The sequence below is a fragment of the Tenrec ecaudatus genome, chromosome 12 (assembly GCF_050624435.1).
Source record: "Tenrec ecaudatus isolate mTenEca1 chromosome 12, mTenEca1.hap1, whole genome shotgun sequence".
NCBI lineage: Eukaryota > Metazoa > Chordata > Mammalia > Afrosoricida > Tenrecidae > Tenrec > Tenrec ecaudatus.
Window position 1 is genome coordinate 123,631,498 of NC_134541.1, and position 16,951 is coordinate 123,648,448.

Consider the following 16,951-nt stretch of genomic DNA (forward strand, 5'->3'; position numbering starts at 1 on the left):
TCAAAAGATATAGCATCTAGGATCTTAGACATGAAGGTAAACAAGCGGCCATCTAGCTCAGAAGCAACAAAGCCCACATGGAAGAAGCACAGCATCCTGTGTGATCACGAGGTGCCAAAGGGATCAGTTATCAAGCATTAAAGAACATAAAAATCATATCATTGAGTGCTCACCTCCATGATCCAATCGCTGAAGACAAATGGGTGCATAAGCCAATGTGGGGAAGAAAGCTGATGGTGCCTGGCTATCAAAAAATACAGTGTCTGGGGTCTTAAAAGCTTGAAGGTAAACAAGTGGCCATCTACCTCAGAAGCAACAAAGCCCACATGGAAGAAGTACACCAGCCTGTGTGATCAGTGTCGAAAGGATGAAGTATCAGGAATCAATGATCAAAAAAATCTTATCACTATGAATCAGTAGGAGTGCAGAGTGGGGACCCAAAGTCCATCTGTGGGCAACTGGTCATCCCCTTACAGAAGGGTTAAGGGAAGGAGATGAACCAGGCAGGGTGTAGTGTAGCAATGATGAAACAAATAACTTACCTCTAGTTCCTAAATGCTTCCTCCCCACCCACTATCATGATCCCAATTCTACCTTACAAATCTGGCTAGACCAGAGGATGTACACTGGTACAGATTGGAGCTGGAAACACAGGGAATCCAGGATGGGTGATCCCTTCAGGACCAGTGGTGAGAGTGGCGACATCCAGAGGGTAGGGTAGAGAGGGGAAAACGATTTCAGGGATCTACATATAACCTCCTCCCTGGGGGACGGACAACAGAAAAGTGGGTGAAGGGAGACGTTGGACAGTGTAAGATATGACAAAATAATAATTTATAAATTATCAAGGGTTCATGAGGGAGGGGGTAGGGAGGAGGGAAGGGGTAAAAATGAGGAGCTGATGCCAGGGGCTTAAGTGGACAGCAAATGTTTTGAGAATGATGAGGGTAACAAATGCATAAATGTGTTTAACACAATGGATGGATGGATGGATTGTGATAAGAGTTGTACAAGCCCCCAGTAAAATGGTTGTTTGTTTTTTTTATGTGATAAGAAGAGCAAATTGGGCAAAGAACAAAGCGAGCAAGTAGCGATTGGGGAACAAAGATTCCATGCCACCAGCGATCTCTAAAGAACCCGGAAACAGAGCTGCAGAGAAAAAGACCTTCCCCCAAAGCCAGTGCAGAGAGAAGGGCTTCCTCTACAAGCTGCATCCTGATTTCAGACTTCTCGCCTCCCAAACGGTGAGAAACTCCCTTTGTTCAAGGCACCCATTTGTAGTATTTCTGCTACAATACTGCTAACATAACTAGATTGGAAAAAAGCAAAATAAAATAACGAGAGAGCTAGACGGAATTTGGTATCCAGACTTGAGAAGCAACACTAACAAGCACCTAAAATGTGGGAGTGGTTTTAGCATTCGGTAACGTAGAGGCTGGAAGTTTCAAGGTACCAAGAGAACTGAATTATCCCCAAAGATGAGGGATGGAGGCAGCATGGGCAGGGGGCTGCCCCTCAGGCAGAGGAGAATGGAGACACCAAGTCAAAGAGGTGAAGTTCTCATACTAGTAAGGTCTTAATTCCACCAGTTTCTCGCCATTCCACGCCCACTGTGTTAGACCAGACCACTTCTCCAGCCCCCTCTGCGCTAAGATCTAATTTCAGTCTCTGCCCTTAGGCAGGACACTTTCAAGCCATTACTTCACCAGACCACACCCTTCAATCGATTCCAATTTTCCTTGCGGAAAAAGAATAAACCTAGTTGAATTAAAAGACCTCTCCGGCCCAATTTGCACTGATTTGAGTTTTGCCCTTGCAAGGTGATGTCTTTAAAAGCAAGTTACTTCAAAAAAAAAAAAGTTACTTCAATTTTCCGTGCCTTCATTTTCTCTTTAGGAAAATGTGAGAATATTACACACACACACCCGTTTCTTTCTTTCATTCTTGGCACATATTTTCAGGTTAAATGAATCCAGGAATACCTGTGTACTACCAAGTGCCCTGATGGCATGGTGGTTACAAATTTGGCTGCGATCTGCAAGGTTGATAGTTTGAAACCAAGCTGCTCTGCGGGAGACAGAAGGGGCTTTGTATTGGTGTGTAGCTAGTCTTGGAAAAATTCCAGGGACAGTTTGAAGGGCTACAGGGTAGTTGGCATGAGTCACCACCAACAAAATAGCAGTGTGCCTGGAGAGTTTTGGTTTGCGGCGTAGCGGTTACATATTGAGCCGATTAACTGCAAGGTCAGCAGTTTGAAACCTGACGCCGCTTGCGGGAGAAAGATGGGGCGTTCTACTTTTGTTAGTTTTGGAAACTCTGGAAGGGGAATTCTATGCCGTTTTATAGGATCGCTAGGAGTTGGAACCGACTCCAGGGCAGTGAGTTTGGCTTGCTTTTATTATTAGCATTGCTATGTCTGCTGTTATGCCGATCTCTGGGAAGTTTCAGACTCAATACACTGGCCCTGAATGGACGCTCCCCAAAGGCCGGCGGAGCGGATCGGAGCTCCAAGCCTATCCCCCATCTTAACTGGAAATGCTCTTGGAAGCCAGAAGAGTAACTTCCCGCCCCGAGCCCTGCTCACCACACCCGCAAACCCACAGGGCCATAATGGGGCATCACCAGACGGGCCCCCGCCCCCATCGGACGCCTGGGCCCTGCCAGGCCCGGTGCACCCCCATCTCTGCCTATCACCGCGCTGCCCATCCGATTCCAGTCCTCCCGGGCTCCTTCCTCCGGCCTCCTCGGATCAGAACCGGGTCCCCTCCAAGCTCCGGGCTCCGAGCCCGTCCCCCACCGCGCTGGGCCAGGCAGCTAACCGGTCCTGGAGCTGGAGGTCGGGTCGCTCCCGTGGCTCCTCATAAAAGCTGATGCCCGGGTGCGTGGCAAGGGCCCGCCACAGAAACTCCTGCGTGTAGGGCTCCAAAGGCAGCGGGAAGGGCGGCGCTCGCGTCTCCAGGCGGCTCCAGAGCGCGGGCAGACTGAGCCCATCGAGCCCTTCCAAGGCCACCTCGTCCAACAACGACTCCAGCGCGTCCATTGCTACTTCTGTCGGCGGCAGCCCCACCGCGCCTGCGCACCACGCTGCCAGGAGCCCGGGCCCACGGCGCCTGCGTACAAGGAGCGCAGGGAGGCGGGCCCGACCGGAAGCTGGAAGGCGGGGCTCCAACGCGTCCGCCTGACGTCACTCCCCTTGGAGGCGGGCTCAGTCTGCGGGCTTGCACTACCATTGGTCCGGAACCTCGCAGTAACCAGGGGAACTGCAAACAGTGCAGGGGCTACTTCCGGTTCGAGTACCCGGAACCGCCACCTCTAGGGATGGACGGTGAGTGTCCATGGGCTCTTCCAGGAGATTGGGTTGCTAGGTTTTCACCTCCCGACTCGAAACTCCCCTGGGAAGAATCCTAGGTCTTAGAATTGCCGGACCCGGGTGGCCGGTGATGTAAACTAGCGGAAGGGAAGCTTCGCGGTCCGGGATTGGAAAAAGCGCCTGGGGGCAGTGGTCCGTGGTACGGTTCTGTGCAAAACTGCGGTAGTGTAGCGACCCGGTACCGGCCGCGGCCTCCGTGCAGGGTGCTACGGTGAAGAAGGAGAGTAGAGCTTGGAGGCGGGTCTTTCGTGTTTGGAGTGTGAGTGGTTACAAACGACCTGGCATGTGAAATGGTGGGTTCTGGGAGTTGGGATGGGGCTTAGGAGTATCGTTGTCCATTGTTGGGAAGAGAATTGACATGAGAGTGGGAAGGACTCTCTCTCCTCGTTGGCGTTAGTGATAGTAGCCCACACTAACAACCCATTTTATGGCCCGAAACTCTTTAAGCGTTGTCAGGCAACACCTTTACACCTTTAAAGCTTCCTAACAGCCGTTTGTGGCCACTGGTATCGTGCCCATCTTAGGGAAGAGGAAACTGAGGTTCCGAGGAGTTAAGTAACTTGCCTCGAGTCACACAGCCAGCAAGAGGCAGAGTGAGCAAGGAACTTGGTTGGACACTGGCTAAGAGCTGAATTGCGGAATCCAAGATCTGGAAAGCATCTTACAAAGACCATTGATTCCAGAGGTGGCGAGCGCAAGTTTCTGTAAGGGCGGATCCAGTGGGCAAGATGAGGACTGTGACTAACTGAAACCCTGGTCTGTGTATGAGGGAAGCTGCTCCTTCGCTTACAATCAGTCGCCTTCAGGGGGTACTTCTCAGAAAACCACAAAGGCTAATTAGTCTGAAGGCCAGGCTTCATGAAGGAGAAATCCCCGATTCAGAACCATGGAGTTGACAGTTGATTCTGACTAAGAGCCACCCTGTGGAACAAAGTAGAACTTCCCCATTGGGTTTCCCGGGCTGTAAATCTTTTCAGAAGCAGACTGCCACTTCCTCCTCCTAGGCTGGCTGAAAGGTTATCACTGACCTTCTGGTCAGCAGCTGAGCCACAACTGCACCGCCAGGAGCTCCTTTAAGATCTCCTTTTACAGATGGGGAGACTAAGCCCTGGGGGTACTGGCACCGGCTGTGCTTGTACTCACTTGGCTTGCTCGCTCTTGCTCTCCCTCTCTCCTCCTTTCCCTTTTCCGTCTTTGTGTTTCATTATGACACTGCCTTGCACTTCTGGAGAGTTTGTCGCTTTCTTATATCCACTTATTGCAGTGTAGAAAAACATTTTTTTCCTAATGGAAAAATACATCGTGTGATTAAAGGACATCTCTGCCCTTTGTACTTCAGAGACACTATGCGATGCCATTTACCTGTTTGCCTGTGAAAAGGTCAATGTAATGTTGTTGCTCTGAAACAACATTCTCCAACCTCACTCCTGGACGTACCGAGTCAAAAGAACTGCGTTTTTGTGGGTTGTAGCTCTGATATTTACCACATTGGACATCAAAACTGGGAAAAGGGGGGGGGGAACCTTACAATGTCCACAAACCAATACGTTTAAACATAACATTCATAAACACATTACATCTGAATGTTTTTAAAGACAAGGAACTGTGTTTTGCAAAATGAAGAAAACAACTTAGAAGAGTTATTTTGTGTTGTTTGCAAATATCTTCAAAATGTTTAGTTTATCTGGATGACAGCTACATTTGCCTGTCTGCTTCTGCAGCCACACTGTTGTGTTGTGGTACTTTCGCTAAAGTATACGAAGGAAGTCCAGCCTTGCACAGCTAAACGAGTAGGGAACAGGGAGGAGTTGCTCTAATTGTCAATGCCAGGAGCCCTGGTGATGTGTGAGTTACTCCTTGGACTGCTAATCACAAGGTCAGAATCCACCAGCTGCTCCAGCGAGGAAAGGTGAAGCTTTCTGTTCCTGCAGAGATTCACAGCTTAGGAAACACAAAGGGGTCCATTCTACTCTGTCTTCTATGGTCGCTGTGAGTCAGAATGGACCCAATGGCAGTGAGCGACTGTGAGTCAGATAATGAGATATTCTACGTTGATACCCTACCCCAAACTTAGAAAGGTTAGTTTCTTAGAGTTTAGTCCCAATGTAGCACATGAAACGGTATCGGTGAGAGGACCACCTGAACAATTTGGTAGACCCATGTGTTAGTCTTGGCTGACTAGAGAAACAAATCCAGAGACACTCATATGTGTGTAAGAGAGAACTTTATGTCAAAGAGCAATTGTACATTAAGAAAACAGCCCAGCCCAGTCCAGATCAAGTCCATAAGTCCGATGTTACCCCATGTGTCCGATACCAATCTATAAAATCCTCTTGAGACTCACGCAACACATGCCATGACGCCGAGTGCAGGAACATCACAGGCCAGCGGGTAGGAAGTTGCAGGTCCAGTGGTGATGGAAGCATCTTAGTGCTGGTGTAGGTCTCCATGTGGCTCCTCCGGCTCAGGGCTCTGGCTCCATCAGCATAGCGTATCTGGCTTGTCAGCAGAAAGACAAAACAGAGAACGAGGGTACGTCTGGCCTCCAGTGAGCTATTTATCTCTGTAGTGCAGCCAAATGAGGTCATCAAGCTGCAACCTGATTGACAGGCTAGACTCCACCCCTTCACAAGTTGACAAGAGACTATGTAACTACCACACGGCAGTTTTACCTATCATTGCAAATGCTTTGTATTATTTGGGCAAATGTTCACACAGCAGTCAAGACAAAGGATGTCTTAGGCTTGCTATCTATAAAGATACATGTTTTTTTCTTAGAAGATTCACCTAGGATTTTGAAGAGTCCCTCCTGAAATCCATCAACACACGTTGAGAAACCTCGCTCTGCAGACCATGGCCGAGTTAGTTGTCCACCTGTCCCTCCTGCTTGTCCTCACCTCATCCTTCCCTGTGAAGAAATCTGTCTTCAGATCGGTTGCAGAAAGGAGCGATGGGCCCTCTTTAAGAACGCATAGCCTCTGAGATTAGATTTAACATTCAAAGAAATCCACTCTCTCATTTTGAAAACTTTGATCCGCACACACCTGTAGACACACTTTCATTCCGTGAAATGAGGCGTATCTTGAACTATGATTCTGGCCCACTCGGTAAACCTAGCCTGGCCATATCAGAAAGATGATTACTTCCTAACCTCACCAAAGCTCAAATGCCTGGTTGATTTTGCATCGTTCATAGTTTTTCATAACTTCCTCTTTCTCCCCCCTCTTGGCTTTGTCTCTGGGCAGGTTATATATCTGAGTCTGCTATGCAGCTTAATGTGATGCTTCTCAGTTTGGGGATAATACGAGATCTGAGCCTCAGCTATGCTGAGGTGGCCTATTGCTTATGTGTTAGGCTGCTAACGGCAAGGTCAGCAGTTCGAAACCACCAAGCACCCTGGTGGAGAAAGACGGAGCTCTCTACACCCTTAAAGAGTTACAGTCTATATCAATAATGGTTGTACAACACAAAGACCATCATAAATGACATTAAGTTTTAGAGTAGAAGTTGTGGAATTGGAGAATCCTCTGTTGTGTATCTTTTTGCCACAGTTAGGAAAAAGCAACAATCACATGAGTAACATTGACCACAGTGAAGAAGAAGATATGCATGAATTGAACATGATGATAATTGTGCAACTCTTCTTGATAGGAGTAAAGTTTTGAATTGTATGACGTGTGGATGAGGTACTAATGAAACTGGTTTTTAAAAAAAGAGTTACAATCTTGGAAACCCACAGGGGCAGTTCTACCCTATTCTAGAGAAGTCACTGTGAGATGGCATGAACTCGATGGCAGTGAGTCTGGTGTTTCGTTTTGTTTTGTTGAGGCCTGAGCTCTCCCGTAGTAAAATGGGGCTAACAATAGAACCTGCCTTGTCGTGTGGATTCAGTGGGGGCAACACATAAAAACACTTAACGCCAAGGCAAAACTAAACATCCCTCTCCTGTGAGGTAGTTCTAGAGCACTGGCAGTGCTGTTGGGCTGTGAACTACAAGGTTTGTGGTTCAAACCTACCAGCTTCTATGGGGGAGAAATATGAGGCTCTCTGCTCCTGTAAAAGACGACAGCTTTTGAAACCAGATACAGGGTCAATGTGGGTCAAATTGACTCCATGAGAGTGAATCTGAATGAGTCATGAGACAAGTGCTGTTATTATCTACTTATGTGCCAACCGACTTCTTCCACCCTACAGAATAGCAGAAGGGAGGTGGGGGGCGGGGAGAGTGGGAGTGAGGGACCTGACTGACATAAACTTTCTAGGAAACAATCATCTGTGTAATTTGCTCAGCCTTTATTTAAAAGAAAACCCCATGTTTGACATTTTTAATTTACACAAAGGTAAATGTGAGGCTTTTGTAAATGGAACCGTTAACCTTTGTGTTAAAAAGTCGAATTTCCCCTAGCGCGTTTGAGATGTGAGGTGGTTTAGAAACAAACAAACAACAACCCAAAAAAACCCCACCCTATTTAGTTTTCCAGGAACATAATAATTAGACAAAAGTTCAGCACATCAGTATAATGAGAAGGGATTGTAAAGTGGATCATTTGCTTTTGCTCCCCTCCGAGCAAACATTTCCATATCTCCCTTGTTGATCCCGTTCATTTGCTTAGCCAATTTTCTCGAGGAATTAATAGCGCCAAGATGGGATTTAGCCTAGCTTGTCCAAATACTCCTAAACTGCGAAACAAGTGATGGTGGCATTAGTCAGGTATTGCTGTGAGCACACCGCCAGTGGACCTCGTCTCCTCTGGGCTTGTGTGATGTTGATCTGGTCTCCTGGCAATTTGTCTGTTTCTCTCAGTGCTTAAAATCAGCCGAGCCAAAATTCATAAATAAATAGCAGTAAAGCAAGCACTCAGCAGGCAAAATAAACGTGTTTACCACACAGTGTCTGCGTAGGCTCTGTTTTCCTTTCTTCTTTGCTCCCATCCATTTTTTGATTGGATCTACTTCCTCTCTCTGTTGAGTCCATCACCTTTCTTCCCACCCTGTCCTGTTAGCTAACCGGACCTTGACGGGGAGCCCTGGTGATGTCGGGGTTACACAGGGGGCTGCAAACCCTTGCAAGGTCAGCATTTGCAAACCACCAGCTGCTCCAAGGGGTCAAGATGAGGCTTCCCTAGTCCTGTAAACGAGTCCTACCCACCGGGGCAGGTCTACCCTGCCCTATACGGGCTCTAGGAGTCAGAATTGATTAGATGGCATTGAGTGTTCTTGTTTGGACTTTCACATGCTTATTTTTCCTTCTGGTATTTATTTACTGTTCAACAACATTTTAGTGCCTTCTGTGTGCGGGGTATATTCATTGGACTGTTCTGGAAAGGTTTCTATAGGACCTGGATCTTTAAAAATCTTTTAAATAGACATTAACATTTTAAAGCTTCAAAAATAGCGATGTAGTCGTTTAGAAATGAACTCTCTCTATAAGAGAGGGAGCCCTGGTGGGGTCCACAAGGTCAGCAGTTCAAAAGCACCAGCTGCTCCTCGACAGAGAGATGAGGCTGTCTACTCCTGTCAAGAGTTACACTCTCGGAAGCCCACAGGGGCAGTTCTGCCCTGCCCTACAGGGTCACTGAGTTGTGATTGACCTCAATGGCAGGGAGTTTGGTTTAGACTGAATGCAGCCTCAGACGACGTGCTGTGTAGCCGGTTCTGGCGAGTCATGGCAGCATATGTTTTAGAGTAGAACAGCATTTTTCTTTTTTTTTTAAATCATTTTATTTGGGGCTCGTACAACTCTTATCACAATCCATCCATCCATCCGTCCATCCATTGTGTCAAGCACATTTGCACATCTGTTGCCATCATCATTTTCAAAACATTTTCTACTTGAGCCCTTGGTATCAGCTTCTCATTTTCCCCCCTCCTTCCTCTACCCTCCCTCTCTCACAAACCCTTGATTATTTATAAAAAATATTTTCATGTCTTACACTGTCCAATGTCTCCCTTTACCCACTTTTCTGTTGCCCATCCCCCTGGGAGGGAGTTATATGTAGATAATTGTGATTGGTTTCCCCTTTCTCCCCCTACCTTTCCCTTACCCTCCTGGTATCTCTCCTCTAATTATTGGTCCTGAGGGGTTAATCTGTCTTGGATTCCCTGTTTCCAGCTCTTATCTGTACCATTGTACATCTCTAGTCTAGCCAGATTTGTAAGGTAGAATTGGGATTATGATAATGGGAAGAGGAAGCATTAAAGAACTAGAGGAAAGTTTGTTTCATCAGTGCTATACTTCACCCTGACAGGCTCTTCTCCTCACCCCACCTCTTCTGTAAGGGGAGGTCCAGTTGCCTATGATGGGCTTTGGGTTTCCACTCCATACTCCCCCTCATTCACAATGATACGATTTTTTGTTCTTTGATGTCTAATAACTGATCCTATCAACACCTCATGATCACAAAGGCTGGTGTGCTTCTTCCATGTGGACTTTGTTGCTTCTGAGCTAGATGGCCGTTTGTTTATCTTCAAGCCTTTAAGACCCTAGATGCTATATCTTTTGATAGCCGGGCACCATCAGCTTTCTTCACCACATTTGCTTATGCACCCGCTTTGTCCTCACTGATTGTATCAGGAAGGTGAGTATGATGGAATGCCAGTTTAATAAAACAAAATGTTCTTGCATTGAAGGATTACTTGAGTAGAGGCCCAATGTCCGTCTGCTACCTTAATACTAAACCTATAAATATATGCACATAAATCTATTTCCCCATCATAATATATAAATGTATTTACATATGTACATGCCTGTATTTAGACCTTCAAAGAACAGCACTTTTCATGTGCTGTCATGGCTGTGACTTTTCAAAAATAGATTACCAAGTAGCTCTGAGATGAATTTGAACCACCAACCTTTCCATTAGGAGCCCAGAGCCCAACTCTACCACCCCAGGAACTCTCTGAGTACAGCCGTAAAGATGCTTATTTGCTCTATAGCAGTGGTTCTCAACCTTCCTACTGCCGTGACCCTTTAATACAGTTCCTCATGTTGTGGTGACCCCCAACCATAAAATTATTTTTGTTGCTACTTCATAACTAATTTGGTACTGTTATGAATCGGGGGTGACCCCTGTGAAAGAGTGGTTCGACGCCCCACCCCCAACCCCCAAGGAGTTGCAAACCACAGATTGAGAACTGCTGGTCTATAGCATTGTAATTAAAAAATAATAATTAGTTACCAGCATTGAAAAATCAGAAGGTTTTTCATGAATATCTGGTTACATTGTTCTTTCCAAAACGTGGAGAATTCCTCGTGGAGCCGAACTGCTACTGCCTCCTTCAGAAGGGAGTGGGAGCTACTTTCTGCTTTCCTTGAGGCATGCTACCTGCCTGGCAGCCATGAAAGGTTACAGTCCTGTTGTCCTGACCTAGACATTTGTGCAACTGCCCATGGAGTGCCTTTGGTGCTGCACTGCACCGTACTTCTGCTTTTCATCTTAACCTGGGACAAGGAGGGTATGGTCTCTGTCCTTAAGAGTTCACGGTCTGCTGACAGAAGCCCTAAGGTTCACTAAACCCCAAAATCAAACTCACTGCCATTGAGCCCCATTCTGACTCACGGCAACCCTATAGGCCAGAGTAGAACTGCTTCTGGGTTTCCAAGATTGTAACACTTGACAGGATTAAAGGTCTCATCTTTCCCGCTGAGAAGTGGCTGGTGGTTTCAAACTGTTGACCTCTTGCTTAGCAGCCCAATGTGTAACCCACTATGCCACCTAAGAAGCTATTGTAAAGTCCTAAGTCTTTACAATGTGGCCCCTGCCTATGTGAGTAAATAAATGTGAATGGAACCCAGCACCCCACCCTTTTGTATGCTCTCAGGGGGAGGGGGGAGGGGAGGGGGGACGGGGGGGGGGGGGCTTTCCTTGCTACAGAGTAGTTACAGCAGACGTCATCTGGCCTGTAAAACAAAAATAGTTACTCCCCGGCCTTTTATGAGAATAGTTTGCCAACCCCGGCGTGATTCTTGATAATATAGATCCTTCTTATCCTTGTGCCCAGTAGTAGGTCATCAGACACCTTTCCCTGACCCTCTCCTGTGTGGCTGGGGACTCAGTCTCAGGAGACCTGCAGGGGAATAAGCACAGTTCAAAGGTCGTGCCATTGACTCTCAACTCTCCCAGGACCTGCCTCACTGCTCCTCTGGGACCCAGGAGGAGAGACCTTGTTGCTAGGTACCAACAGCTCCTGGCAACCCGAATCGTGCCAGAATGAAATGCTGCCCCTCCGTCCACATCCTCACAATTGCTTTGTGTGAACCCATTGTTACAGTCACTCGGTCTGTCCATCTCTTTGAGGGTCTTCCTCTTTTTGATTCCCCTGCTTTATGAAGCATGATGTCTTTACCAGTGACTGCTCCCTCTTTGCAAAACGTCCAAAGAATGCTTGAGACACTGGTCAACCATGCCTCTCAGGAGCATTCTGGCTGTACGTCCAAGACGAGATTTATTTGTTCCTCTGGCAGTCCGTGGTACTTTCAGTATTCTTTGCCAGCACCGTAATTCAAATGCATTGCTTCTTCTCAGCTTTCCTTATTCATTGTGCATCTGATATCAGTAATGGTCTCTGATAATGTCTGTCTTCTGCGGGTCACTTTCCTCAGGAGTGGGCACAACTATGGCTCTTTTCTAGATGGGTAGCCCACATTTTTGTTGTAGACAGTGAGTACTTGAAGTGCTACATTAGTTTGTTGAAACATTTTAGTTGTTTTTTTTGTCAGTTCCTGGAGCCATGTTTTTCATTAATGCCTTCAGTGCAGTTTGAACTTTTTTCCTTCCATATCATTGGTTCTTGGTCATATACTACATCTTTAAATGGTTGGTACAGTTACTGTGTATTTCTTCTACCTTTTTTTTTGGATATCACTTTTCTTTTCCTGTATCAGTCCATATTCTCCTCCTTAGAACCCATCACTATTTCAATGTAAGGTTTGAATTTTTCCTTCAGTTCCTTTGGCTTAAGCTAAACTGAGCAGGCTCACCGTTTTTGGATATCTAACTCCTGGTCTTTGCATCCTTCATTATGCTTTAACTTTGTCTTTTGAACTGCTCTTTTCATCAGTTCTTCCATTTGCATTAGCTCCTTGATGCTCCACAGCAAATTGAAAAGTCTCTTTTGACATCGGATTTGGTTATTTTTTCTTTCTTGTCTAAAGTGACCTTTTGCTTTCTTCATGTATGAAGTTCCTGCTGTCCTTTCACAGTTCACCCGGTCTTCATCCTCAGTGTTCAGTGCATCAAATCTGTTCTCGATGACCTTCAGATTTCAGTGGGATGTGCTCATGGTCATATTTTGTTTCTCATGCACATATTTTGATTTGCTTCATCCTCACCCTGAACTCACATATGAGCAATTGATGGCTTGTTCACAGTTGACTCCTGGCACTATTTTAGCCGATGGTACTGATATTCCTCTTGGTCTTTTCCCACAGATGGACTCAGTTTCCATTTTGTGTATTCCATCTGGTGAGGTCTATGGGTGTAGTTGCCGTTTATTTGGTTGGTAAACGGTATTTGCTATGAAAAAGTTATTATTGCAAAATTCTCTCATGTGGTTTTCAGCTTAGTGTATGTCACCAAGGCTGTGTTTTTCCAACTACTGTGTTCTCCTCCTTGCTTCCAACTTTCCCATTCCAGTCACCAGTAATTATCAACCCACTGATTGCACTTTAATCAGTTTCAGACAGAAGAAGCTGATAGAATTCTTTGGCTTCTCCCTTGCTGGCTTTGGTAGTTATTGTGTAAATTCAAATAATAATTGTCTTTTAACTGGCCTTCCTTGTAGGTTGATAGATATTATCCTGTTACAGACAACATTTGTACTTCCAGGTAGATCTTGAAATGCTCTTTCTGCAGGCGATGCCATTCCCCTGGAATTTGTCATCCCCGGAATAGTAAACTGTATGATTCTCCAACTCAAAATGGCCAATATCAGTGCAGTTCACCTTAGAATATTGATCTTTGTGGATTCTATTTCATTTTCCATTTCATTTTGATGGCATCCTATTTTCCTAGATTCATACTTCATACATTCCACATTTGATTCTTAACTGACATTTGCAGTTGTTTGTTCTCAACTCGAGTCGTGCCCCAACAGCAAGTGAAGGTCCAGAAGTGTCGCTCCACCCACCATCATTAGGTCGACTCTACTCTGAGAAGGCAGTTCTTCCCTGTTCACATGTTGAGTGCTCTCCAACCTGAATGTTACACTGCTGTTCACAAGGTGTCCAGTTTCTAATCCCTCAGAAGCGAACAGCCTGTTCTTCCTCTCTGTTCTTAGTCTAGAAGCGCCGCTGACTCCTGTTCAGCGTGGGTGACCCTGCTGGGGTTTGAAATGCCAATGACATAGCTTTCAGCACGCCTCACAGCAACACACAAGTGTCCACAAACTGATGAGTGATAGGGAGACTCTTTAGGAGCAGCAGTATGGTTGTAAAGGAGGGCTTTGAGCTGGTGTTCATCTGGGTGGACTAGAGAAACAAATTCATAGACACTCATGTATATAAGAAAGAGGTTTCTATTACAAGAGCAATTGAATATTGAGAAAACATCAAAGCCCAGTCCAGATCAAGTCCATAAGTCCAATATTAACCCATATGTCTGATACCAATCTATAAAGGCCTCTTCAGACTAAAGAAACACATGCAATGATGCCAAATGCAGGAGGATCACAGGCCAGTGGGTTGTAAGTATCTCAGTGCTGGCAGGGGTCTCTACATGGCTTCTCCAGTGAGATAGTTAAGGTTTATTGTGCCAACCTGGCCAATAAGCACATGTGGGGTTAATTGAAGGGCAGAGATAAATGGCTCAGTGACCCTCGCCTTTCTAGTTCTCGGGTCTCTTGCTTTCTGATGGTCGGACCAGGCTGCAGCTGCCTTAGCCAGTTCCCTGCTTCACCTGCAAGGCTCACTTCCTGAAAGACATCTCTGTGGAGAAGCCACTTGGACCTACCCTGATGCAGCCAGGGTGCTGGAGCAGCTGTGTGTTGACCTCTGCCAGCGCTGAGATGCTTACACGCTCACGGATTTGGCTTTCCTCCTGCAGTCAGCATCATTGCATGTGTTTTGTGAGATAGAGGAAGGACTTTGTAGATCAGTATTGTACATATGGGCTAATGTTGGACTTATGGGCTTGGACAGCACTGGGTTGGGATTGCTTTCTTAATGTATACTTACTCTTTATATAAAACTCTCTCTTATGTACATATGAGTTCATGTGGATTTGTTTCTCTAGTCTACCCAGACTAACACATCCAGCTCCAGAGGTCTGGTTGCATCAGGGTAGGTTCATGCGGCTTCTCCAGCTCCCAGGGCGTAGCGCCATGTGTCTTGTCAGTAGAGTGTCTCCCAGGGAGTGAGCAGAGAGAAGTATCTCCCGCCTCCAAGGAAGAAATCCAGGAATTCCCAGAATCCTTAGGGGGAGGCCATGCTCACATAGAGGCCTCATTGGTTATATCCCTATTGAGAGGCCAGACTCCACCCCTACACTCATAATCCTCAAATTGACACCAGGTTATGTAACTGCCACAGAGTGGCTTGCAGAGCACTTCATTTAGGATTAAGAAAGTATCAATTGGCTTCAATGCTGCAGAATGGACTACTGGTGTGTCATGGGATTTGAACACCCCAACCCTGGTGACCTTAACAATTCCCTCGTGGACATAGCATTTTTAATTGGAAGACTTCTCTGGGGAAGCAGTTCTCTACTCCCCTCCCCTCCCTTCCCCTCCCCTCCCCTCCCCTGTTTGTTCTGATCATCTAACCCACCCCAAAGATCTTGCCCAAGGATGTTACGCTGGACTGAACCGAGTCAACAGATGCTCTCCACAAACTTGAAAGTAGAGATTTCACACAAACACTGGGACTTTCCAATCTCTTTTGATAAACCATGTGCCTCCCTGCCTTTGCCTTTCCTGTGTTCCTGCTAGCTGGGGACCTTTCTCAAGTCCCTTCTACACTGCAGATAGTAGTCACTGGTGCCATGTGCAGATTAGCACTTCCTTTGGGGTGGGATGCCACAGTTTCCTGTGTGGAGGGGTGGGGGCTGTATCTCTGGGATTGGGCTCCATGCCCCACTCCCTCTTTGAAGTCTCACTCTTGTGCCTCTGCATGCTCAACACCTGGCCCGGCATAGGTGCTATGAGGGTTTATCTTGTTGCCACTGTAAACAGGAAGAGAGTAACTGCTGGGTCCCCTAGTGAATTGCTGGCTGCTCTTTATCAAGCAGTCAGGAAAGGCCTTGGAGCAAAGCCTTCAGTTCCAGAGTCAGAGGCCTCTGCAGGTCTGTCCTCCAGGGCAGAAGTTGAAGTATCCCACCCAGTCATCATCATGCCCCTGTCCTAGCTACCTCTCCTCTCTGCCTCCTTACTATGTGTCACCTTGTTTGTCACTTAGCATTTCAATGCTCCCCCACCACCCCCTTGAAGACAGTGTCTTTCCCAAGAAAATCACTTTTATTCCTATCTCACGTTGTCAAATCCTCTGAACACAGCTCCTGACTTAACCCATCCCTCGGAACAGCAAAGGCCCAGGTGAGTGTGACGCCTTTGCGGGAATGCAAAGGTGCCACACACGCCAGGTCACCAACCACGGGACCCCTGCATAGACCATACCTTCCCAATTTCTAAGTGAACTTGCAATGGTGTGTGTGTGTGTGTGTGTGTGTGCGCGCGCGCACTCCAAATTGACCCAAACCTTGTAGCAAATCACAGAAGGTTCTAGTTGGAAGGAGCATGACTACTCTAGTCTGGGCCCCCTGAAGTTTCTGAACGCTGGCTAGGAGTCACACATTAGAAGCCTGCGGGTAATCTGAGTGATGGCAGAGGGGTGGATTTACTATGCTTCGCTGTTTTCTGAAGCATTCTGATAACACATAAATGTACTTCACGTGTTTGATGCCCAGGCATGTTCTTCCGTTTCAGAGAGAGATTTCCTGTCGACTAATTTCTTAAAGCATGTGATCTCCTCCCCGCCCCCCAAGCAGTGCACATGCGTACTGTGCCCACCTCTAAGGATCGTCCTGAGAGTTAATAGTGAGCTAATAGATGCAGAGTTCTTAGGTCGGACCTGGGCATCCAGGAAGTGCACGGGAAAGAGTTAACTGCTTGGTCACATGATTAAGATGAAGGTGTTTTCACTTTTGCTGGCGATGTGGATGCAAGAACCTCTCTTTCCAGTGTAAGACATGACAAAATAATAATAATTCATAAATTGTCAAGGGTTTGTGAGGGGGAAGTGGCGGGGAGGGAGGGGAAAATGAGGAGCTGATTCCAAGGGCTCAAGTAGAAAGCAAATGTTTTGAGAAAGATGATGGCAACAAATGTACAAATGTGCTTGACACAATGTATGGATGGATTGTGCTAAGAGTTGTATAAGCCCCCAATAAAATGATTAAAAAAAAAAAAGCAGACACAAAACATCCTGAATACCGGGAAGACCTCACAGGTGGCTGTGAGGAGGGTATGGGGACCAGCAGGCTGCACCACCTGGTAGCCTCTGCCCCTCGGTTCCCACTATTTGGGGCAGGTGGGATACAGTCCTTTGTTGTCAGATTTCTTTTAAGAGGATCCAGGCATCCGCCTTTT

The 16,951-nt window shown here is 46.6% G+C and overlaps 2 protein-coding genes across 5 annotated transcripts in view; one reads left to right on the plus strand and one right to left on the minus strand.

Moving 5' to 3' along the window:
* Positions 1-3,080, minus strand: part of GTF3C1 (general transcription factor IIIC subunit 1) — a 72,627-nt gene extending 69,547 nt beyond the window's left edge. For both annotated transcript variants that reach the window (XM_075564652.1, XM_075564651.1), the window contains exon 1: positions 2,820-3,080. In XM_075564652.1, the coding sequence (XP_075420767.1) occupies positions 2,820-3,040 (221 nt within the window). In that variant the 5' untranslated portion in view covers positions 3,041-3,080. The remainder of the gene's footprint in view (positions 1-2,819) is intronic.
* The window catches only part of KATNIP (katanin interacting protein), a 211,076-nt gene continuing 197,136 nt past the window's right edge, over positions 3,012-16,951 (plus strand). The window contains exon 1 of one of the 3 annotated variants that reach the window (XM_075564655.1): positions 3,012-3,325. In XM_075564655.1, the coding sequence (XP_075420770.1) occupies positions 3,319-3,325 (7 nt within the window). In that variant the 5' untranslated portion in view covers positions 3,012-3,318. The remainder of the gene's footprint in view (positions 3,326-16,951) is intronic. The other 2 variants (XM_075564654.1, XM_075564653.1) reach the window with 2 other exon arrangements.